The 26,435-nt window shown below is 39.5% G+C and overlaps 1 protein-coding gene and 1 long non-coding RNA gene across 2 annotated transcripts in view; both read left to right on the forward strand.

The window, feature by feature from the left end:
• Positions 1-13,283, forward strand: part of anapc1 (anaphase promoting complex subunit 1) — a 51,607-nt gene extending 38,324 nt beyond the window's left edge. The window contains exons 46-53 of the mRNA XM_018695311.2: positions 1,794-1,871; positions 1,972-2,039; positions 2,244-2,382; positions 4,811-4,897; positions 8,078-8,173; positions 8,935-9,124; positions 11,091-11,222; positions 12,079-13,283. Of these exons, the coding sequence (XP_018550827.1) occupies positions 1,794-1,871; positions 1,972-2,039; positions 2,244-2,382; positions 4,811-4,897; positions 8,078-8,173; positions 8,935-9,124; positions 11,091-11,222; positions 12,079-12,221 (933 nt within the window). The 3' untranslated portion in view covers positions 12,222-13,283. The remainder of the gene's footprint in view (positions 1-1,793; positions 1,872-1,971; positions 2,040-2,243; positions 2,383-4,810; positions 4,898-8,077; positions 8,174-8,934; positions 9,125-11,090; positions 11,223-12,078) is intronic.
• Positions 13,284-22,292: 9,009 nt separating this feature from the next.
• LOC108896250 (uncharacterized) overlaps positions 22,293-26,435 on the forward strand; it is an 81,950-nt gene continuing 77,807 nt past the window's right edge. Inside the window, exon 1 of the long non-coding RNA XR_001963088.2 lies at positions 22,293-22,579. This is a non-coding gene — a long non-coding RNA (uncharacterized LOC108896250). The remainder of the gene's footprint in view (positions 22,580-26,435) is intronic.

Genomic DNA, 26,435 nt, shown 5'->3' on the forward strand with positions numbered 1-26,435 from the left:
TTAAAGAAACCCATACTCTTACTCTAATTTGTATTTAAAATATATATATATAAATCACATTTTATTATGTGATAATTCAGGTACATGATAGAAACATGATTTTGTTGCCTTATAGATGTAAGGAGTATTCATCTCAGTGTAAAACAGTTGATTTCAGAAAGTGAAGCGGGCTAGAGAATTCCAGAATACTGATATTTTTGTGACCTACACCTGCAGTAGTAAGTAGGTTAATTGATCTTGTAGGGTAGGAAACTGCCTACTGCCAGTTCACTAGAGGCCAGATAAAATGGTTTTACCAACCTAACTGTGGGTCAGATTGAGGTTTTGACACATCTTGATAATATACATTTTGCACAAACCCAGCAAGGTACAAAATGCAAAACACATGTGCCAAGTAAACGTTGACTCTGCAGAAGACAATGCAGCAACTGGCAACTACCATAAAAAATGGCTACATAGCCAAATTGGTGTTAATGTGAGTAAAACTGCTTGGGATGGATTACTGTGCAAAACTGTAGCTTTTCAAATCCATAAAAACAAAATGCGAAAGCAGCCAGTAGTTCTGTTTTCTCTTTGTTTAGGCCAGTCCTGGAGAGGGGCCACTGTGGTGCAGTCCACAGTGGTTCAGAAGTCCAGAGTCGTGTGACCTTGCACAAGACTACAGCGTGCTTGTCCATTCATTTTGGCCACAGTTATGTCATTTGGATCATGTGCGCTCTGTCACATCTATTTCCATGTGAAGCAGAAAACAGGCATACACTGGCAGTTTTGTTATCATAAAAAAAACCTAAACAAACAACAACCATTCATCATAATCTTTAACCAGAAAATTAGATACCTAGATGAGAATAATTGTAGATGTTTTTCTAGTGTTCCATATTTATTCAGCCATTATTTTCTCCGAGTCTATTTGGAGTACCCCATTTTTTTCAGACATGTTCGTTCGACAGCCTTTGTTGCAATACCATAGTTATGTCTTTACAGATGCAGTAAATAGCTCGTGAATTATAGGAGCAGTAATTTCTAAATCTCTCTCTCTGGTTTTTTTTTTTTTACTGCTTTGTATAGATGTGGCTGCTTTAGAAGTCTCACTTTGTTCTCCAGTTTTTCTGCAGCTCTTAGCCCCAGCTACACTGGATGTGATATCATTTGTATGGTTTTTTGTTGTTGAATATTTTGATTTCAAGCATTTTGACAGGCATGGACGGGGGGGTTTAGATGCTGTGCAGATTGTAAAGCCCTCTGATTTCGGGCTGTAAAAATAAAATCGACTTGTTAATGTTGGAAATGTCAAAAGTAATGTTTATAAACCTTTGAAGTCAGGATTTGGTTGAAAAAGATCTGAGTCAAAACACCTGCGTCCATTGCTTTCTGTGCACCTTCATTGCACACTTTTATCTTGACATGTATCACTGTGAGTTGATGTGTATCTTCTCATTAGGATACAGCCTGTATTTCAGTATTTCCACTGGTGAAGGATGGTTGAAAGTAAAGGACAGAGGTTGTTGTCCACAGTGAGGACCACCTCTGAACAGCATCTCTCACTTCAATTTAATTCACAGCAGAAAGCTCAGATTGTCACTGCGACCATTAATTACTCTTTACGTGACTCCTTATTCACATCTCTAGACTTAATTCCAGGAAGCAAGATTATTTCCTCTTTACATGCATATTGAATTCAGACTTTAAGATCTTGTAGAACAATTTCAAGGCAACTGTTGTTAGTGTGAAACTGTGTATATACAACCCTTTGTTCTTGCGTATGTTGTGATGATTTTTCCCTCTTGTTTCAGGAGACCAAATGGTACGATGAGACGACAGTAGAATTGATGGCTCCCACCATGCTACCTGAGCTGCACCATCTCAAGCGGGTAATGCCTGAGAGCAACACTTAGTAGATCCCACTCTGCTGGGGGTTAACTGGGTGTATTGATGAATGCGATCTAATTTGTTTTTATTTATTAATTGCAGGTAAAGGTGAAGGGGCCACGTTACTGGGAACTGTCTGTAGACCTCAGCAAAGAAACTCAGCATCTGAAGTAAGTACAGACAAAATGGCATCTCTTTGAAACTGAAGTGGAGGGTCAAAAGGCAGTCAGTCAGATAAAACCATTAAAAACACAGTGAAAGTGATCAGGGACCACCCTCAACTTTTCGTGTCACAGATGGATTAGTAGAATCCAAGGAGACATCCTGGTTTCATGTATTGATTTGGTCAGCTGATCTCTCCATATCTCCCTCAGGTCCATCCTGTCAAGAGATGGGGTGTTGTATGTTAAACTACGGGCGGGCCAGCTGCCTTACAAAGACGACCCTCAGGGCTGGAAAAGCCTGCTGGCCTCCACCGTCAATCACCGCAACTCCGGAGTCCGAGCCTTCAAGGTAGAGGTTCTTTTAGTTTCTGTGAGGGACTGATTTGGGGGACTTGGCCAACTTTGAGAGAATGTAGAGACTAAACGCCTCACATTTCCACCTGTGTTTATGTGCAGAGTCTCCATCGAGAGTCTGTGACTTGCAAAGCAAGGGCCACTGGCAAACAGGGGTAGTGCATTTGACTGCTAATGGCGGCTAGTCTGCTAGCTTGTACTCAATTAATCGTTTGGTCTATAAAATGTGTCTTTCTCTTTGCTGTAGAAAGTTTTGCTTGTTATTAAGAGACAGTTTTATTATCTTGTATTAATTCAACATTTACTCTCTTCTATAGTACAAGTAGATACATATCCAAGGCTGCTGAAAACTGGCCCTACTGAACCTTGATTTGCAGGTTGTGGCAGTTTTTTAGAGTTATACAAAACTTAGATGCAATTTTTTCAAATTTACCTTCTTGTTTTTACTCTCGTCTCTGTATATTCATGAAGTAATGCTGGATAAGTGCAAACTTTTCAGTCAAGTCATGCACACACACCCCCACCCCCCCACATCAGACAAACTTTTGCATGTTTGCATCTGTTAACATTTCTCCATTGAGTCTGGATGTAAACAAGCTGGTTCAAAAATGTGCTTAGTGTTTAGTCTGCACACATCTTTAGGAAGCCTGAGGAAAAGTTGGCCATGGGTCTCAGTAGTTAATCAGTTTCTGTCGTTCCACAGATGCAGGTTTTATAGGTTTATAATGTTCATTCATTCAGTTACTCGGTGATGAAGTCTTTGTGGTAAACCCAGTTTCCCAAAACCTGCATCAAGTACCTCTGTGAGTGATTACCCACTTGACTCACCGTGCCTTCTATCAACCACAGAAAGGAGGCAGTAAGTTGTTCCTTTAGGTTAGTGAGGATATATTTATGGATTTATGATCATCTATATGTGTGTGATTGAGCCTCAGTTGGGCCTTCCTTATTCACAGTCAAGTCAAGTCAGTTTTATTTATATAGTGCCAATTCACAACAGAAGTTATCTCGAGGCACTGTGAGGCACAGTCTTTTTTTGGGTGTAGAAATGTATGTCTGTGCAGTTGATTTGACACTTATTGTTAAAAGACCCAGAATTTTACGTTTACTGTGGATTAGGGATGCACCGATACTGATACCAGCATCGGCTATCTGTCCGATACCCTGTTCCTGTTCTCGTACTCGTATTCATTAAAGTGTCCCAATACCACAGCATCCGATACCACTTTACGGCAGCGTGACGTTCAGTTGGGTGGTCAGGTGCTAATTGAGAGCAAGGAGGGGCAATGTCAGTGGTGTGGAGGTATTTCAAAGTGGATGATGGTGACAAAAGTAAAATGGACTGCAAATTATGCTCTGCAAAGTTGTCAAGAGGGACAAAAGCGAGTACTTTCAACACAAGCAATCTGATAAAACATCTAAAAAACAGCAGCCGTGTGGAAAGTGAAAGGCTTTTTAGCTCAGTGTCCCACATTGTAGATGAAAACCGAAACAGACTAACAGCTGATAATGCAGAGAAGCTGTTTTTTCGATAAAAAAATCCTGCTTCTCACTTTTTCATAATAGACTTAGTTCTCACAGACAGATGTTGCTGATTACATGATAATGCCTTAGTTGCTCTACCACAGTTTTATGTTGGTACAATTTTATTTCAGGGCTATATTTAAGTGAAATATGTGGCAAGGCTGTTTGTTTAAAAAAAAATGCAGTTGAATGCTAAAATGTCAATAACAGTACTTTTATTTGAGTAAAATGTGTGGCAGTGCGATATATCATGGAATGTTCAAATGTCAGTCACAGCATTTTCTTAGAACCAGAGAATGAAACAATATCTGATGAAAATAAAACATGTTTTCAAATAAATGTAAAGTGTAATAACAATAATAAGTACTCATATTCATACTTGGTATCAGCAAGTACTCAAATGTAATTGGATTGAAAAAATGTGGTATTGGTGCATCCCTACTGTGGATGATTTAGATCACTGACACATACCCTGCCATCAAACTCCATTGCAGCTGCTGGAAACGTGGTAGTTGTAGTGGACAGACCAACATTTAAGAAATCGGTCCACACCAGCAACAGACTATAAATAGAAGTGAGTAGAATTGAGTTGACCGCCTCCCCTGTGACTGGTTGTATCCAGTCTTGACAGGTTGTCACTACGGGTTCAGTAGGCAGCTGTGTGGTCGACAGACTATTACTGGTTTCCTGATGGCCTTAGTATATGCTGTCAATACACCTGCAGGTCCACAAAACACACATTATTAATTCCACTTGTCCTCACTGTCCTTCCTCCTCTGTTTCCCTGTTTTCTTCTTTTGCATTCATCTTTCCCTCCTGTCTTCCTTCTCTTGATAGCATCTCTTTGTAGCCTTACCCTTGTACTCCCTAAATAAATTTCCTCATGTGCTTTTTTGCAGCCTGAAGCCATCTCTACATTCACCTCTGAGCCCGCCTTGGTCTCCTTTGCAGAGTTCTTCTGTAAAACATCTGAAGGAATGAAACATGTGAGTTTTAACACAGAAATAGATGTTGGTTTTCTTGATTCCATGTCCTTGGAGCCACTGTACCAGCTGGAGAGACTTTGTGACTGTCTGTTTCTAGCTCCTTATTTTTGTCATTCCTATTTAAAAAATACTAACCATAAGCATTTATCTGAAAGATAACATAAACAACAAATAAACATAAAACCCTGAATGTAACATGCTAACAATATGTCAGATAGAATCAGATATCGCAGCAGGGCATGTACTTTTATTTTGATACTTTAAGTTTGTTTTGCTGATAATACCTCTGCACTTTTACTGAAGTAGAAAATTACATGTAGGACTAGACTAATAGAATATTTTTACTTTTTTGTATTTGTACCTTTGCTTAAATCATGCATCTGGCTCAAGGTCCTTCTCATTATGAGATTTCTGTAGCATGGATGTTTTTTATTATGGACAGGAAAACCCTTGGGAATTTGATAAATTTTCTCAGCATGTCTGAGAATATGAAATTTTACATTTAGATAACATGTATTTAATAGCCTGATTCAGCCTGTTTATTGTTCTGTACACTTGGCCTCTGTAGTTATAACAAAACCGTTCTACCCTTTAGAGTAATATTAACAAACCAGGAAGGAGTCAGGTTTTTAGTTCCTGTTGGTGTTCTGACCTTAATGATGGAATGTTAACAAAAGGTCATTTAGTGTTTTATCAGAGCCACAGTGGAAATTGAGCACTATTTCGCACTTTGAGCAACATTAGTTTTGTGTTAGTGTGTGGGCGGTCTGGCCATCACTGCAGAAACTCTCCGCTCTGTTGAAACTCAACCCCAAACACTTTCCTCCCAGCCATCAAGGAAAAGGCTCAGATATGTTTTCTGTTTATACCAAAACCAAAATAAACATATTTACATGCACCCTGCATTCCAGATAATATTTGTATATCCTGATTCAGGTCTTCTTCAGGAAGCATCTCTATATCTAGTCATAAGTATGTGACAAAATGACTGTTTTGAATATTAACTGTAAACAAAACTTAGGAAACTGTCAGAGCAAACAATAAACATGAAGATAAGTTTGAATGCATTATGCGTCCTGGCTAAAATCATCATACACTAGAGCTATTCTATTCAAGTATCTAAAGGTCAGGAAAATTACATGTTCCTATTTTAGTAAAAGTTGATGTTGTTAACATGTATCAGCTCTTTTAAAATGATATGCTTTGCTTCCTTTGAATAACACCAAAGTATCAGTATGCATGCAAACATACAGCACTGGATGTGTGTGTAATAAACATAATCAATGTCAGATCTTGCACCACAAAGTGGTGCACAACTGTGGTAGCTTTCAGTAGCGATGAATTGGAAGTAAAAGCAAATACGAAACTTTGGCCAGACTCTCTGTCTGTATCTGTATGTTTCCATTCAATAACAGATTTTAGATATGTCAAACGAACTGACACCTTGAAACATGTGACTGTATTTGGAAGAAGGAAACACAAAACAGATTCCAAAGTTCATCAATGTCTGTAGTCTTTATAGAAATGTATAAATATTTTGAGAAAGACACTCCACTGTAACTTTGACTCAAAATGCCAACAAGAGTCCACAGCCATGCTAGTGGCTCTGTGAGGCTGTACCTGAGTTAAATGTTAACATCAGAATGCTAAAATGCTGATGTTTAGAAGTCATAATGTTTATCATGTTCATTATCTTAGTTTAGTGTGTCAGCATGCTAACATGGCATGGCTGATGAGAATGTAATTATTTTTGCAGCTATTCAATCATAAACCAAAGTATTAGATGAGTTTAAAAGGCGGTGACCAAAGTCATCAGGATACATTGCTCATTAGCCACAAATGTCTGTACAAAATTGAATGTCTGCAGCAAATTGGTAGAACCACGCCACTTGAATAGCTAAAAACAGATTTGCAAACAGGACTCATGGAGAAAAAACAGGTCTTTAAGTACACTAAGAGCGGGCACTTAAGGTTTCTGTGCTGCGACGTGGCACATTTTCTCCGGTTTAAACGCAAGCAACTTTATATGTAAAGCACATGTCATACACAGGGTGTTTTTAAGAGTTATAATTGAGAGTTATAATTGATTGTATAGATTGCCATGACCAGTGCTTCATCTGCTTGTTAATCACTTGACTCTTTCCTGAGTAAAGAGGCTACCTCATCACAACTTCAGGTCAATTGGTTGGGTCACTGGTTTCAGCTTGCACAGTGAAATGGAAGAAAATCAGTCATTTTGTAGCGTAACCGTCGGTAATTGAATTTAATGACAACAGGGCGAGATTTCTTCGGTGTTCATCTGTTATTATCAGTCCAATCACTCCAGCTCTGCCTTTCCTGCTTCTCCTACCTCTCCATGTTTATTAAATGTACAGACATTCTGTGCATTTACATTTAAGATGTTGTGTTTCCTGGCAAATAATTGCAAGATTTGTTGCTGCCTGGTTTTATTAATGTAGCGTGAAATAGCTCTTTGTCTAGACGTGAATGTACAGGCTGCATTCTGCCAAACTTCATATTTCTCCTAGTCCTTAAAGGCCTGTGAAAACTAATAGATGGCCTTAAAGCATTGTTGTAGTACTATATATATTATACTATACATACATATTACATATGAAAAAAAACACCCACAAACTTAAATGCACTTGCTGGTATATACACTAATCTACACAAAATATGAACTCACTGACACAAATGCAGAAAAAAATGACATCAACATTTTTGAATGCAAATTTATAAATGTCTGCATCTGACTGCCACATGGATTTAAGCTTAAATGAAGAAGTGCAAATGTTTCCAGATTTCACCATCATCAATACCACATATTGATGCAAAATATACACAAATCATGAGATAAACAGATCATAACTGAGAACTTAAAAACTTGAACCCACCAAAACATAGCAGAGACAAGAGGATACTTGCTAAATAAATGACTAAAATACCGAAACACTGTCGCTGCTTAATAAACCTAAATGAGCATGGGTTAAAGAGGAGACCATTTGAGTTTTTAGCATTGTGGATATATCTACATATTGTAGGGATTTCTGTTATTTCAGAGAGAATTTCTGTAATGTTGCACCAACCTGTTTTTATTTTTCTTCAGTCAAAACACACACACACACACACACACACACACACACACATACTTACTCATGTCCTCCCATGTTGTTTTTCCAGAGGGAGGATACTCTGGTGTTGTTCTCGGCCATGCTGTATGAATGTGTGATGCAGGAGTGTCCAGAGATGCTGCCCACATATATTGCTATCGAGCAGGTAAATCAAACACACACACCACGCACACACAGGCACGCTGTGCTGTGTAATGACACCTGACTCTTACTTGACTCTGACTAAGCAATGATAAGGCCAGTGTTCCAGTAAATAAATACATAAATGCAGTGAAATGAAATTTCATCCTGAAAGTTTACCAAACTCCAGTTTGTATTAGGTGTCTGTATTCTGTAATAAATACATTTTAAAAAAGTTATAATATATTTTGGAGAACCGTTTGCAGAAATGTAAACCATTTGCAAATTGTAGATAACTGGATATAATTTTTCCCCTGTGAACATCAGTAATATACAGCAATATTTCATTTCTTTGTTACAAACTGAATATCTTGAGGTTTTAGACTGTTACCTTTTCTGACATTTTAAAGACTAAACAATTAATCATTACTCACTGCTATACCAGATCAGTGTACATGGTGTTTCTCTGCATAGCTTTCAGCATTACAGACCTGTGTATACTTCAATATTTTTAGGAATGAAATACAGATATTACATGACTAACACATGAGCAACATAACAAACCACAAAAATTAAGGTAGAGAAAAGAAAAACAAATGATGATTGTCCACTGGCAGAAATCCCACATCTGAATCACCACCAAAATCTGAACATGTTTTTCTTTGTAGATGGCCAGTCTGACAATCAAATGTAATGGACACCTGTTCATTTTGAAATATTTAGTGACTGATTAAAACCTAAGGCCACTGGGCAGCGATAAAAATCATTTTCTCTGGTGTCTCTCAGGCGGTGGGTGCTCTGCGTCGGGGTGACCTGCAGCAGACCTTCCCCCTGTGGCAGCTGCGTCTGGTGGTGGAGCTGTGGGACAGCAGGGTGCTGCGGGGTGCCGCCAATCACCATGACGCTCTGCTTACCTCAGAGTTTCTGCCCGTCATGAAGAACATGGTGGATGTAGCACTGGACAGCTGGCTCAAAGGTGAGGAGAGGCGAGAGCGATGATGAACTTAAGTGATAATCTAGCGGTAGTTTAAGTCATTTATCAAGCAAATATATTTGTTTCTGGAAAAGGCTTTTTAAGGTTATCAGCAGTATGGATATGTGTTAAAATGTTAAGATTGACATCATCTACCTTTTATACAGAATGTGCATGTTTTTTAGAGAAAGACATATGTTTCTCCAAAAGCCATGGGGAGTGTAAACTGTCTTTTGTGTAGAAGGACACAAAAGAAGCTTGAGGTATGCTGGCTCAGTAATCTCCTCCTTTTCATTAACACACATCTAGCAAAGCCACAGTGACTGGATGGAGTAGATTGATATTCAGTAATGAAACAAGGTAGACTGTCATTCATATCAGAGAATGAATGAAAGAATGTAAACACAGAATATAATTAAAGCACGACACGATCTGAATAAACATGACACACCTGTTTAATGTTACAGTGGTGATGTCAGCAGGTGAAGCTGACACTCAACTGTAAATCAGAACCCCAAGAGGTATCTGTGGCAAGTCTCCCATTAACCCTTTGCATCGGGTGATAGATCCAGTTTAAAGACAGTGTTACTGTATTTAAATTAGTTTTTTCTCCCACAATCAGGACAAAATGACATTGAACATGCTAAAGAAGCATCACTTCTTTACATAATTAAATTTTGCCTTGACTAAAAGAGACAAGTACATTTTGGCTCTGTTGAGCCACAGTGTCACTGCTTGAGTATTTCACAGGCTGGATGTGTTTCAGCTTGTTTTCCTGTATTGGGTGTAGCACACTAATGTCATAGTTTAGAAGTTAAACAGGCTGTGTGTACACTCAAACAAACACACATTCCATCACTCGCACATACACACACACACAAGCATTTACAGTAATAAAGGCACGCTGAGAGGCGTGGGAAACAGGTGAAGTAGTTGGACGAGACTGTGATCATGTAAACAGTTCAAATGTGCCTTCGCTTTCGTGTTTTGTGAAGCCTCTTGGTCCTGGCAGACGTTTCAAAGGAAAGCTAAACTAACTTTACCTCAAGCATCAGGAATGTAACTGTTCTCTGGAACTCACCAGTGAATGAAATATGTGTCTAGATCTACCCTTGTTATTTTTCTTTTATGATTTCTTGTTTCTATTCCTCTACTTTCCATGCTGTTTCTCTTTATCAGAAATGAATGCTGCTGTGAAATTTGTAGACAATGGAAACTGAAGTATTTATACAGTTTTTAGAGAAGTTTTGGTTTATCACAAGATTTTACAAATCACAGGGCAAAGCTGCAGCAACACGTGTGTGTAACACTGTACAACACAGTCATTGTGTTAACTGGTTCTCAGGCTCAGTTTGGATTTAGTCTTCACTAACTCTCTCAACGGGACAAACTTGTTCTAAATTGCTTGTTTCGGCCAGATGAATGTGTCCTGTTCACAAGGAGGTTCATGAAATTTCATAATTAACAAAATCAGTGACCCTTGGCTGCCTTTGGGGGCAATCTTCATTCACAAAAATCTTGCCTAAAAAAAAAAAAAAGACGACTTCCACATCGCTGAGCTTCTGCCAGACACAGTGGCAGGAGCAGTGACAGCAGTGGTGTTAAAGGCCCTGAAACATAACGACACAAATATTAAGTGGGCTACAGCAACGCTGTACTGTCACAGATAGAAAAAGGGAATGATTTAACATGAAGTTAGATGCTTGTCAGATGTTGTCTGTGACTAATATGATTAAGATGTACAGTTGTGGTGGAAAACATATTTGATCAAATGTTTGTACATCTTACAGCCTGTCTTATGTTAAATCTTGTTTGAAATTTGTCTTCGATACAGAACGTTTGGGTTGAATTAGATGCCTGATAAAAGTAATACATTTATTTTTAATAACAGCTGTAGGTAACCTGTTAGACAGAACACAGTGCTGTAAATAAAAAGGCCTGTATGCCTTGTGTGTTTTTTCCCCTCTAGACAACAGCTCAGTGTTGAGGTCCTATATGAGGGGCGAGATCCTCCATAAGGACACCCAGTCCATTATATTGGTCTGCTTCCTGGTGTACCGCTCTATCCCCTGCCTCAGGAACACACACACACAGCTGGAGGGTAAGCACGTGTTCACACTGAATTGGACAACTTTACCTGTGCACACTTATATGTACATGTAAACAGAAGCAGAAGTTTAACTCCTTCATGCAGTTGTAAAAACTCACTGCTCTAGACTCACTCAAGGGTGGATAGTAAGTACATTTACCCAAGTACTCTTCTTAAGTGCAGTTCTGCAGTACTTTACATAAGTATGTGTGTATTTCTGCTACTTTATACTTCTTAACTAAGAGGTTATATAAATAAACACACTTGATGAGATTGTAAAAAGTAATGTATCGCTAAAGACCAGCGGTTCCCAACCTTTTTTTTTTACCTTCATATCCCTTTAAACAGTGTCTTGTCACAGCTGAGTTGTTAACAGTTCTAACAAAGAGATATTTTCCCTTAAAGTTTCACAGATGGTTTCATTCAAATATTTCTTTGTGGCCCAAAAAGTAAACAATTTCTAATATTTCAAAAACGAATTGTCCTCCCAAAAATATTCCAGTCATCACTAATTATCTCACAATGCTTCAGATTTATCTTGTTATGGTTTGGAGGGGCCTGAACCATTGGTTGGGAATCACTGGACTAAACCACCTAACTGTTAACGCATTGTTAAATGAGTCAATCTAATGTCATATATATGACATTATATCAGCTTCCTCTGATAATACCTTTGTATACTTACTTTAGCTGGATTTTTAATACAATGACTTTTACTTTGATACAATTATACAATTAAGTCTCTTTTACGGAAATTCTATCCCAACATCTTATTCGTATTCAACAACTGCAAACCGCTCAAGAAAACTACTCTTGTGACAGTGATGTTGAACTGGTCTGAAGCCTGGTCTATGTTCTCTCCCTGCAGGCTGCAGCTCACTCGGGGATTTGTTGTCGCGCAGCAGCCAGCTGGGCATCCCTCTCAGAGACCTGCTGAGGCTGGTTCCTGTCCTGCTGGGCTCTGCATCAACACCACAGATGCTGCCGGGCTTCCCTATGCAAGCATTTTGACCCTGATGTTCAGACCTACTCAACAGGCTAGTAACCTCTCAGAGATGCAGTTCATAGCCTTTTACGTTCCCGCTGCAAGCACAGGTAGGACAGATAGCTTGTCTCTACCTGTAGCACCTGTGGGACAGAATGTGACCATAAGACTTCTTGTGTCTCACTGCATCACTGGGGTGTGGCTGCCCTGCATCTGAGAAGAACAGTTTGAAAAATCCAGACTTTGTTTCTCTCTCTGCCGCTAGAAAATGGAACAATTAATATTAGAGTTTTGTAATATAAAATTTCTATTTAGTCTCTTTTTTTAACAGTTTAGGCTTCAGTAATGATGCAGTGCACGTGCCATTTGTTCGAAAAACACAATGCGGCTGTTTTTTTTTATGGGTACCACTTGCTCAAACATTCAGTGGCAGGCAACATTTCCTTCCCGACAAACAAGGACAGAAACAACTGGTCAGAACAAAATGAATACTCATACCAGTGACAATGCTGCCCTGTGAGGACTCTCCTGACTTCAGGCTGCTATGAGGACAGGTAAACCAAGGCAAGACAATAAATTTGAAAACCACCTGCACACTTCATGTTTATTCTTTGTCTTAACATTTCCCCAAGAGGCAGGAATATTTTTTGGAAAACACGCACGCCTTTTCCTCTGTGTAATTTCATGTTTGACAAGGACTGCTCATTAAACCACTAAGAGAACTGCACTCTATTTTTTCGTTTCGCTGTATTTTCCCACGAGCTGAAACGGAATCAGCCTCCGCACAACATTGTCCATCATGTCTTTGTTTAACACAGATCTTGTTGTTATGGTGCCAGCGTTGCATCCCTGTGGTCAAGATGAAGGTCTTTTGAAGTGAGTCGAAGATCAAAACGGGCTGTGGATTTGCTTCGGGTGGTTCCCCACATGAAAGGAATCCCCTAATCTTCCAGTGGTGTTTTTGTAATAAAGCAGTGTCCTCCACAGATAAGACTGAATTTACTCAATTTCTGCACTTAGTGGGAAAAAGTTGGCTGTTTTTGTCTCTTACACTTGATGAGTTAAATAAACCAAATGATGCCTTTGAATTGCTTTGTGATTCTGTGTAACAACTATGGTAAAAAGTTGTCTCCTATGGTCTCTGATCAAGCTGGGAAAAAATTAAAGTAACAACATATTTGATGAAGACTAAAGAACAAATGACTGTAAACTATATTTTGCCTCATTAATGAATTAGATGGACTTGCCATCCTTGTGGAAACCAAGGACAGAGCTGGAAACTGAATCTACATATTACAGGCTAATGAAGTCCAAAATTCAAGAGCTTCTATTTGGTTTCTATCTGTTTAGTTTTTCTGTCGTACTGTAAAATAACAGCCTGCTTCAAGTGATTACAACAAGGCAAACCCTGACCTCTGACCCCTGAGGCCTCTGGGCCAGAACCTCTGTCTTCTCATCACAGAGCTCAGTTAAAAGACACAAAATGACCGCAAAGAGATGCAAAACAATCCCAAAGAGACTAAACAACTACAAAGAGCGGCAAAATGACCAAAATAACTACAAACAATGCAACATTTTGTGTTTCTTTCAGTCTGGGGTCCTTTTTGTCTGTACCCAGGGGCCCGTTTTCTCATAATCCACCCACAGGTCACACATGTTAATGATAAAAGCTCACAAAACACTGACTATCTGCTGCAGTTTCTGTTGTGTGGGAAGAGAACATTAACGAAAAAGTCTGAGTGGTCAAACAAAAAAATTGAATAGTACAAGAAACAGTGTGTAGCAGTAAACACCAACACACAGCTAGTGATCACATAAATAGTCGTCATTGGTAATGAAATCAGATATTGTCCACAGGGGGCTTTCTTGAGAACATTCACACAGTTGTATGTAGTTGTTGTTTTCAGCCAGTCAGCTTTGAAAACCAGAATGTTGGGACTTTCCTACCAGTGAATGAGTGCAAAATAAATGTCTAAAACTATCTGATGGTGGAAATCCCAGATCGTCAGCAAAATCTAATCGACCATTTCTTGGGCTGATGCCTATCTGTCCCACAAGATTTCGAGACTTTTGCCCAAAGGTTTTCGAACTGTGAAGTGTTGCCTCCCTAGGGTGGTGTGGTAGAGTTGAGGTTGAGCGTGGAATTATTTGATATCAGGGTTCAAATCCCAGCAGGAGCAGTTACAGTCCATTCTAAGAGGACAAAAAATAGCTTAAACAACACCCACGCCACAGCAACTGTAAACAAGAATAATAGATAAGTATATAAACATAAAGTTTGCACTTCAGGAGTCAGTAGATCAAGTTTCCACTTTAAGTAAATAACTTAAATGAAAATAAAATGAAAATATTGAAAATAAATATACATTGACATAGCTAACTTCTTATATTGGCTGAAGTATATCAACAGTCATTAATTAACCAAGTTAACAGGGGGTTCTGTTTTTTCCATTTACATGAATAAATGTGATATTTACTAATAATGAAAATAGTATCAACCATGTCAGATTATTTATTTAAACTAGAGTTTGGAGTAAATCGGAGGGTGTGATATTTTTTATATTTAGAGCCTTACCCAAATTGATCTAGTTAATGTTGTTTGACCCTCTTGCAGGAGTAACCCACTACACATTGAGGCCATTAAGGTCACTCATTTATTAGCATGCATTTGGTCCTTTACAAACACTTACCCTCTGAGGGTGTTTCCAGAATCACAAGAAACTCTTCTAAATTGTTCTGTTAAACAACACTCTTAACTTGCTTCCCAAGTTACGCCTCGGTTTCTGAATCAAAGCAAAGGTGCTGGTTGCCTGGATAGAAATTGAGAAACAGATTTACGTTTTTAAATGACCTCCATTGTTGGTTAATTATCTTTTAAAGAAACCAATGGCTACCTCTGTGACCCAAATGATAAATGAGAGCCACAAATCGGGGCAGGTTGCAACTGACTAACTGACTCCATGGCAACGTGACAGTATACTTCCTGTTTACACCGCTCATTGTAATAATCTAATATTTAATCTAACAGAAGTAGCACAAAGAACAATAATAGCAGTGACAGAATCCATTGATATCAGCCTTTCTAATGTTGCACTATGAGTTTTTTTTTTATTGTTGAGGCTCAGAATGCCACATTGTGTGTGTATCCCAGTGTCAGGCTTTGAAAATCCCTGCGTCAGCCTTTACAGTCTGTTGAAAAGTCTTGGACGTGTGTGGGAGGATGTGCTGTGTGTGTTCGGCTCAGAGTCTCAGATCATTTTTAACCAACAGCTCTGAGAACATTCCAGAGAAAATGGAAAACATCCGAACAAACAAGTGGCCCACACCCTCCTCGCAGAGCTGCAACACTCAGAGCAGCTTCTCACACTCAGTTCAGACTCTTTAGAGGGAGAAATATGTTTGTATTTGTTTAATTTTTTTGTTTTGCAAAGATTAAATAAGTTTGTTCTAAGGGCTCACTCCCCTAACTCATAACTGGAGTAAACATTTCAGCTGCCTCTGAATCATTTACTGCCTAAAACTGGTAATATGTTTCCATGACTGTAGAGAACAGTCTGTGTTCATATCAGTCATTAACACCAAAGGAGATTATAATAATGGACAACAAGTGTCCTTTCTATCTGTTTTAAATCTAGTCTTCCTCATACTGCAGCTAATCCCCCTGGTTTGCGTGGACAAACCCAGGATTTGAAGCATCTGTTAAGCTCTGAATTGCCTGGTCCACCCACATTTAAATACCATCGTGCATCCTGCTGAACAAAGTATTAAACAAACCTTCCCAGTTTCCTCAGCACTCTAACCTTGAAAAGGCCCAAAAATAGCAACCAGACATGACTCACATATACTTTTTTATGGATGAAAAGACACTTTCAGACCCACGACTGGACAGACTTGGAGTTTTATTTTGCCACGTGAAGATATTGTGGTTTTTTCTGTCAGTCTTTCTAACATACTTAGCACTCAGAGCTGCTTGGGTGGATACTTGACACAGTTCACGCGTCCCTCTAAACGCCAATGATACATTTTCTCATCACTTTAAGATTCTCCATTCTGTAAATACTCTATTTAATCTGAGTTGTATGAGACAGGTATTGTGTCCATGTGTTTCTCTCCAGGGACACTGTGCACATCAAAATAAAAATGGTGAGAGGATTTAAAGCACATCAGTGCAATGAGTAATGGGATTCCAGAGGCACAAAACTACATTCTGCCAGAGTTGTTTTGGGTATTTCATGTGAGACAATTCTGCATTTGTGTTTGTGTCTGTGCTTTTCTAACTGGTTTGAAGCGGGTGGTGCTCAGGTGGAAAAAGGTAATGCCACATATTTGTGTGTACCATGCCACATTTGAGTCTGATGAAACCTGAGGAGTTGTTTATTTATGATGCGATGTCAACATACCTTAGGATATTCTTGCCCAAACCAAACCGTTGTTGTTTATTTACTCATGATAATATAATATTGCAGAGAAAAACTCAAGATCTGCAGTGGCTGTAAGAGATGTGTGTTTTCCTTGTCAGTAAATCTGACTATAACTTTAGCCAAGTCTTCTTTGTGCTGTTGGATGTGCAAATAGGCCACTGTTTGCAAACAAGTCAGTGTTGTGTATTTTTTTTTAGCTTGTTCCGCTGCCCTCAAGTGATTAAAACAATTATTCAGTTTTAATGCTCCAAAATGTAAGACAGGTAAATAATGATGAACACAATAAACATATCACCAAATATTACAGGCAAAGGTTTACTAGGACACAATCTTATTATTTGGACCCCCTACCACCTTGACCTCTCCTCTCACTATGCCAACATGCCGCCCCTGTAGTGTTTAATGTTTAATGTTTGGTATCCAGTATCTCAGTACAGTATGGTGTCATTTATAAGATAACCAGGCCTTTGGCATCTGGCTGTGTGTTTAGCTGGTTGATAATGTGCGCGTGGTTTCCTGGAAACACGTGTCGTTTCAAGTCAACGTGTCTCAGCAAACATTCCTAGGAAATGTCACATGACATTAAACAGTAAACTGAGAGTCCAGGGCCGACAGGAACTGGGACAGCTCGTGGGTGTCTCTGAGATGATCAAAGTCTTGTGGTTTTAATAGTCCCGGAGTCTCTGCTGATGGCCATTTAAAGAACTGCTCTTCTTTTCTGAACTTGTGCGAGCTACTTGTATCCCTGCTGTTGTGATGCCGCAGGGTCACAGCGTTTTCTAAGTAAATGGCTAAATGATGGGAATTGCCAAAAAAGAAGAATTGCAGCAATGCCTTTGTGGCGACAAGGAGACGCTTAGTCTACGTTCAGAAATAGCTCTGATTTCTGAATGTAATTTAGTAACTGTAGCTCATTACAAGATGTAGGTTGTTTTTGGGTACACATGCTTGTTCATGAAACATGTGTTCAGGCTTATCTCTCAGTTTCCCCTCTCAAACACAAAGGTAGCATTTGCTTGTTTTGATGCCTGGTTAAAACTAATGAGAAATTAATAAGAGTCCAAAAGGGGCAAGGTTAAGAGGTAGTGAAACTAAACTGAAACTGACTTTATCTTGTCTTCATTTCTTTGTGGTTGCTCTCTAAATTAAAAATACTGGCAGATAACACATTTGATAGCTAAGTGACTCATGGCATTCAGAAAAAAAGGCTGCTCTCAAAGGGGGAGGAAATGAGGCCCTGTCAAATGTTTCTCCAAGTCAGTTGTATTCTGACTCTGAATATAAGTACTATAACACCTTAAACTTTAAAATGACAGAGGAAGGAACCTCTGGATGAACCTGTTATTAAGAGTTCCACTTCAAGTGAGAGATGCTTAGGCTCAAGATTATAATCGGTGGGTCTCCAAACACCAGGTTTAATACAGAAAAAGTTATGAGTCCCTTAGTCGCCTAAAATGACTGCAAAATGACTTTTGGGCATTATGACTGTACATGGCTAAACTTTGAATTAGTTTTTGGACCAAGAGCACAAGTTCATAAGAAGACAAGAATTTCCTTTCAACCTCAGCTGTGTCTTTTGGTCAATGCTATCGTGACATGACAACATGTCCAACTTTTTTGTAGAGTTAGACACTTTTTAGCTGGAACCATAACAGACTTCCTGTCTCCCAGCTTAGTAACCAAGTAACTTCATACAGTACCATCAGAAACATTATAACTTTAGCTACCTTGCTGCAGTAGGAGTGCAAGGTGTTAAGTAGAAATGTTGCTGTGGAGCTCAGCAATGGCTCACTAAACAAACATTAAGAAAATACTTAGTACACCAAGTGGTACCTTCACTCAGAGGTGAAATGTTATCTTGTCACATTTAGCTGCCATGGTTAGTCCCCAGCTTCAGGGGTGGTCTGTCACTGATTATTCACATAAGGCTTCCTTTCATGAGATAATCACAATACTAAATCAATAATACTAATGATGTAGAACATTTCTACAGCTGAATTTATTGTAAGTCACTCTGGATCAGATTCAGATGCTCAACAGAATGTAAGGTTGTGTAACAATGCGGGAGTTGTGTTTTGTCTCAGACAACTCTGAGGCACGTGTTGTGAAATAGACAGCCTTGACTGAGCCCAGTGTTTGTGATGGTTGTCTGTCTGTATTGAGCCTGTGGGAAAAAGAGCGCTGCCTCCAGGAAAAAAAAATCCTGTTGTGTTTGTTTCCACAATAAGCCAATCTAAGTGTATCGCAGTGAACACGCCCTCCAACTCTGTGGCGTTTCTCACGTCCTGACTGTACACACAGTTACACAAAGTATTGGTGTGAATTTTGTTTTAACCCTTACTCAAGCAATTTAATAAAGGACGCTTTAAAGGACTGATCTGACAGGAGCAACCTTATAAAGCCCAACTATTGACCACCAAGTAGACAAAACTGATGAATCATGAGAAAATCGAGTAAAACAGGTAAAAAAAAAGGCCCATATAGGTAAAAAGCTCCTATACAGGACCCCCCAGAGACACTGAAAGAGACACTAAATGACACAACCTGTTTATAGTCGTTTGGTGTCTCTTTTTGGTTATTTTTCATCTCTTTTGGGTCTCCTTGTAGTTGTTTTGTGTCTCTTTGTGATCATTTTGTCTCTTTTGGGGTTTCTTTTGTCTTTTTGTGATTTGTGTCTCATTTTGCATGTTTTCATTGTCATTTCCAGTCTCTTTCTGGTCATTTCTCATCTCTTCGTCATCATATTATGTCTTTTAACTGAGCTCTATTACTTTCAGATAAGCAATGCTAACAGTCACCTCACGCATAGGTTGTTTCCCAGGGGACCCTGCTCTGACATCTTGGGCCCCTGGGTCTGCGACTAGTAAATCCATGGTTGAAAAGTAGAAGATTGAAAACAACAACAACAACAAAAAGAAGTACACAGTGGGAGCTGAGACAACAGAGACTCAACATTTACAGATGTCGCTCCTTTTTTTAAGTTGGACACAGCTCCACTCATTCAGTCAACTGGTTCCTGTATGAATTGATACTAAAGTTTGATTTTGAAATGTGATCTCAACATGACAGAAAATCAAAGAGAAATTAAAACAGAAAACATGTCACTTGTCCAAAGCTGTGTGCTAATTAATTGCCCGTTAAAGAACTAAGCTTTTTAGCATACTGTTCCTTTACAACAAAACAAAATAACGTCTACTCGCGACCCCTCCTCACTGGTCACTTCAAGAAGCCGCTACTTATCTTGCAGTCCTTTGTGATTTAGGAAATATGGGCTGATATGACACCCTCACTCACTAAGTTTCCTATGTTTCGGTCCAAAAAACAAAAAGAAATCCAGCTGTGAGATCATTAGAATGATCATCAGCATTCAACATCTTTTTGATGTCAACATCTGGTCTTTTTTTCAGCTTTGGACAAGCTGTTTGAAACATCTGTCATGGGAGGAGTCCCGGACATGACACCACATCTGTACTTCCCTCTCCTCCAACGTCCACTTGTCCTCACCGGGTCAACACTACAAGCAGCGGTTACTTCAGATCTAGTGTTTCCACATAATTTGCACTTTGAGAGAAATTATGTAAATCTTGACGGGAAATTTCTCACTTAGCATTTCAGCAGAAACTGGGCAGTTCATCTCTCTTCATTTGGTTAAATACAGAACTATCCACACAAGGAAGTCATCATATCCATCCCACTGAGACTTGAGTGAGAGAAATTACTGACAGAAGCTGGTACTTCCAAACATGCAGTGCAGTGAGACAGACACCCTTTCCACTCTATTAATAGCCTGTGTCTACTTTTGAGCAAGGCATCAAGAGCTGAACGAAACAAGCTGCAGGGAAGTCACCCCAGCTTTTGCCACAACTTCTGCTTTTACTTCCTCTGTATGTGTGTGTTCATGAAAATGTGCTCAATTTCCCTGTCTATTTATGCATGACAGCTTTTAATATATCTGTACAATGCCCTGTATTAATGATATATGAAGCTTGGAAAAAAACAAAGAGGATTGATACCGTACATTAATTTAAATTCTACTTTTTATGGTATTGTTTGATTTGACTTTTATTGCTGTTGTTTTAATCTATGGTTTCAGGCATTTATACCTTACGTTATGACCTCATTTGTTGATTAGGATGAGTGTACTGTAATGTCCATGATTTTTGGATGAGCAAATAGGTTTGATATACTCTTTAACTCCTAGGTGGCTGGAAACAAGAACCTGAAGGCCAGTTGTCCTGCAAAAACTAGCCAGGTGAGTTCCAATGCAGGAAAAAAAAAATACATGAGAAAACTGACATTCAGACATTTCCTTTGTGTATTTGTAGCCATGCTAGCAGATGGCTGTGTCCGTTGCTCAGTCCAGACTAAAATATCTCCACAAATATATAATGGATTGTTATGAAGTTATATGCATACACTCGTGGTCTCGAGTCCTAGCACCACAGACAGGTCAGAGTTTTCACTTATCTCAGCATCTACCTATCTCCTGATCAGCAAACGTTAGTATGCTGACACGCTACTCTAAGAGGGCGAACATATCAACAGGACACCTACTAAACATCAGCATGTTGGCATTTTAGCATCCTGATGTTAGCATTGCTATAACCTCACAGGGCCAGAGTCATTCCTATGCTCTCTGTGTGTTCCCTAGATTTATATGGCACATAATGGGAACATGACAAAGGTTCCTATGTTCCCCAGTTCTACATACGTGCTCTGTCAAGGTCCTATGTTCCCCAGCTCTAGAGCACATAATGATAACCCAAAAAAGATCTCTGTATTCACTTATTATGACATGGGCACTTATGGGAACTCGTCAAAGGGGTTTTCTGTTCCCCAGCCCTGCCATATTGGATAGTAGGCCTAAGCTTGAGGGAACATATCAAATGGGTTATGGTTAAGGTTGTTGTGTTGATTAGCTGTTTTGACTGAATACCGAACTGGGTAACATAGGATCGTGGGAACTTAGGCCCCTGGGAACACAGATATGTTCACCACAGAGCCACCAGCTAGGCTGTATACATTTAGTCTGGTTTAAATTTAGTCTTGGCTCAAGTTAATAAAGTTTGGATGAATAAATTGAACCTTGAAGCTTGGTGGGCAGTCTTAGAACAGGCCTCTACTTAATCCTTGTTTTGGACACATAACACAATGGAAATTAAAAAACAAAAAAGAAAACTACAGTGCAAATAACTCTTCAGCTTCATTGTGTTAACCTTGACATTGTGTTCTTGTTCTTGTAATATCATCTAAACTATGTACACTATTGGGCTGTTAAAAATAGTTTATTTATAACAATTGATTTTCTCATTTGGAAATATTTGTCATAATTTTTTTATGTATTATTTTCTCGTGATCCCCAGTGTTTCTGTGTAATGTGTGTGTGTGTGTGTGTTTTTTTTTTCTTTACCCTACAGGCAGCCCATGGTGACTGAACTTTAACACTAACACTCATTGTTCCTAGAGGTCAGTGACAGGTGTGTTTTTACCTTCAGCCATTGTTGTTAAATAGGTAAATAGGTCTACGTGCTTTACAATATGTTCCCATATGTCTGTGAGTGTGACTTAGTTTAACACTGATGACAAACAGAAGTTCATTCATTGTGAGGTTTCCCCTGGTGCAAACAGAGAAGGGAGGACTAGTGGGTGTGACCAAAAATACGAAATTGTATTACAGAGCAAGTCTCGCAGCCATCTCAGTATGAATGGTGGAGCTGCAGAGGACAAGTCCGGCGCAACAACCAGAGAAAGTTAGTGAGGAGAGTCAGGGCAGAGTTTGGAAGCGCGCACATGGCTCGCTGCTGTTTTCAGGATGACTTTTAGCTCGCAGTGCAAAAGTTTGAAAGTGAAAGAGAGAGTGTCAGGTCAAAATGGTGCAGATGCGCGCCTCGCAAACGTTGGCTGAGTTTAAAAAGAGAAAGAGAAGACGTGCAAAGTGTGCGCCTGGCTGCCAGTGATGCGGGGTAAGTCTGTCAGTTCATTCACTTTCATGAATTAAACGTTTAAAAATCGGGTAAGTTCTCCGCCTCACAGCTGTGCTCCCTTCAAAGTCCAAATGAGGAAGCAGTTGGTGACTTTGATAGAACTCTGCAGGATGACTTTGTGCAACATCACAGCGATATTTCAAAACTTTCCCCCCCCTTTTTTTGGGCTAAGAACCAGACGCAGCAGAAACTGTTGGGTGTTTTAAAAAGTTCAGAGAGGTTTGAGGGCCATGCACAGCTCACTCATGCGTAATGGGCGGTTTGTGCAGAGATAAAAGGAAGTATGCGGTGTCAGACAGAGATAGTAACCCGGCCTTCCTCTTCCTTTTGTATTTTTTAAAAAAGTTATTGAATGACTCGACCTGAAACGTCTTTTTTGACTTGGTGACACGCTGTCGGCGTTTTACCCCCGTGTGCAGCAGCCATGAATGCACGACGGGGGAGCTGCACCTGGTTTTTATTAACACCAGCCGGCAGAATATCTTCTTGTGATTCGTGTGAATGTCACTGATCTTTTTATAGTCTGATCCTTATCAGCGTGTGAGCGTCACCTCCTGGAAAGAGTCTTACCAGAATGCAGTGGGCGTCACTTAAATACTTTTATGAAGGCCAACTGCTGTACCCAGGGAAGTCTCCAGGAGATGCTGCGTTCAGGTTCTGTCGGAAACCAAGAGTTTCCCGAGAATTCAAAAACAGAATTAAGTGCACCCTTGATAAAATAAATAAATAAATAAATAAAAATAAATAATACAGCAATGCAAACCGAACGATGATTTCTGGTTGTTTAAAAATAATCCGATTCATTCTGTGCTGCATCATCTGAATGAGTAAGAGCAAGTCAGATGCATCACTGAGGGTTTAATTTCGGAATGTAGTCCGTGAAAGTCACAGTGAAACATTTCAGTCTCGCCTCAAGGTCCATTTAGTAGTTGTTCTGGTGCTTTTGATTGCATCACACAGTCTTCCTGAGTTTGATTTGGTTTGCTTAGTTATCATACCTGCTGATGAGAACCATCAGATATGGCTGAAAGCTCAGAGAAAACCCAGTAAGTGGACCTTGAGCAGAGTTCCAACAGTAGACCTCATCACCACACTGGAGAGAATAGTTCCCTCATTTTTTTTTTCTCATGACACAACATGCAGCAAATGCACATGTTTTTTATTATTATTTCATTTTCTAATAAACATGTCTGTTACATTTTCTGCAACGAGGACAAACATTTAAGGAAATAGTTCAAGGTATTATCTCTCATTTTGTTTGTTTGTTGTTTCTTTAAAAAAAAAACAAACTTTTTTCTTTTGCCCATCATCATGTCATCACCTCATTTCTCCACTATTTGGACTCATTAAAAGTAAAGACGTAGATAAACTCAGTGGTGTGGTGTGGTGTGTGTGGGAGAGTTTCATAGTGAGTGTCATGGGGTTTCCCTGTCCCTGTTTCCTCCATTCATGTGGCTGGAGACTGAGAAGCAGAGAGCTGTCAACCCGGATATGAGCTGAATATTGAGCGAGTGTGTTTGAGGGAGAGGGAGGAAGAGAGACCATGTGTGTGTAAGAGAGAGAGCGAGAGCGAGAGAGAGAGTAGGGTGTGAAAGAGAGACAATTGGGAGTGTGTTTGCATATTTTATTTGCACAGCCTTTATTTTAAGAGGCTTGTTCTTTGAGATCATGTATTGTATTCCCTGTATGGCTGTGTGTGTGTGTTATAAAGACAGCAGCTCAGTCATTTCCTCATTCTGCCTCCTAGTGACCTCAGCAACACAAGCTTCCTCTTGTCACGTGCACCATTTTGCATCCCCAGCAACTAAATATGATGCTTAGCAGGAAGAAATAAAATCCACATATGGACACTTGGCGTGATGTTAACCGATATCATATCGTATATTTTTGGTGCCGGAACAAGATGACAGATTACATGTAAAATACTTGTAAATTTTAAAGACAAGTTGCACTGTGCCCAGCCAGCTGTGATTCCTTTTGTGGATATTCCAGCTGTAGCAGGAAGCACAAAGTAAGTTAAAGAGCTTTAGTTAACCTGTGGCTCAAGTCCTGTCAAAAACGGCAATGGGTATTTTGATCCATACTTCACATAAAGATGTCTTAAATATGTTTTGTTTTGTTTTTTTTAGGTGATCCTTCTGCAATACTTGCATTCTAAACCAGTGTTAAGAATAATCATTCTCTTCTGTTGAGCTTGTAAAATGCCACTAGGGGGCAGTGTTACTCCAAAACAGCGCGATAACCTAAAATAAGTTTTAAAATCCAAAAAACCTAGCCATCGGCCAAGTAATCACAAAGTGAAGCATTGATTATTGACCCTGTCATCCTCCCACAAGCTTTTTTTTAAATTGTAATTCATATGCTACTGGAAAGTAAAACCTTTAAAGAAAGCCCTTACACATTCATTGTACACCCACACAGGTGTTTTCACATCTCTAACCCAATCAGACCTCTTCTCAGGTATGTGTGGGAGTTTATAGACTGGAGACATTTGAAATTGCCATAGCAGGGAAAGCACAGGTATTACTAATAATGTTAATGGTTGCTCTGTTCTATTCAAGTGTCCCTGACAGTATGACAGCGAGCCAGCGTGAACAATACCAGTCTTCTGAGCTTAAGGCCTGTTGTTGATTTGTCTTAAGCTTGTGAAATGCCACGTGAGGTTAGTGTTAAAAAGCAATCCCATCACCCCCACAAGCGTGTTATGGTAGGTGAAACTCCACCTCCACCCAAAACCCTTAAAGTCCCTACATATCCAGAGAACACCTCCACAGGTGTTTTCTCATATTCATCTAATTAATCCTCCTCTCAGGACACTGTGGGGGTGTACAGACTGTGCTTGAAATATCTACACTTGACTTTCTTAATTACTACGTGCTTGTCAAACACAAGCTAACTAATAATATTAATGGTGGCTGCATTCCTTTTTTTGTGTGCCGGTACCATGGCCTTGCTTTTGTGCATGTTGGCTCACTAGCATGGGAACGGAGAAGTGGCTAGCCTGATTATTTCTGGTTTAAAACCTCTCGCACCTTACTGTTTTTTTAACTTGTGTATCTTTGCTAAATTGAAATAAATGTTTTACACAATGTAGCTATAGCCGTAACTGTGTCTGCAGTCTAAAGCTGTATGCCCTTTAGGAATTCATTTACCATGGTGAAGTCGCATCTTTTGTGTAACCATAGCAAATAATGCTCCTTCCAGTACCACTGTGATATTGAGCTGTTTGTATTGTGAGTTGTGTCAGTGAGCATGGAAATGAAGTCAAAGCAGGAACTGGCTGATTATAGGCTGCTCTGTATGCTGTGCTGCCGTATAGACAAATTAGAGGAAATGTACACGAGAGATGTTGCTATGGAGACGCACACAGAGGCAGAGAAAGTTGAGTGAAAGGTGTGAGGTACATTTCAAATTCTACTTCATCAGTCACAGAGAGGTGAGATTCAGGTTACAGCTAGTCGAATAGATTAAACATTAACCCCCATTAACTGAATTCTTTTGGCCACTTGGGTGCAACAGAAACAAGCTGTCAACACAATGATATTATCACCTTTTAAGTTGATGCAGCAAACTTGTTAGGAAATAGCAAATGTGGAGCAACATTAGCAGTCATTTGGAGTCATGTTTGTGTCCACCTGATGAAAACAACTCTCTTTTACCTCTGTTTTTGGTCTCTACCAACTCCTTCAAGAAATATCGGCCTGCTAAATGCTCCACTATGTTCATCAGCTAGTCATGAACTTTGACTGTCATTCTGTGGCTGGGCAAATGCTGCACTGTTGGTTTAAAAGCTGCCTGTTGTGGCTGGGAACGACAGTATAGGAGCAGTGAGAAT

This window comes from Lates calcarifer, linkage group LG16_LG22, assembly GCF_001640805.2.
Source record: "Lates calcarifer isolate ASB-BC8 linkage group LG16_LG22, TLL_Latcal_v3, whole genome shotgun sequence".
Classification (NCBI taxonomy): Eukaryota; Metazoa; Chordata; class Actinopteri; family Centropomidae; genus Lates; species Lates calcarifer.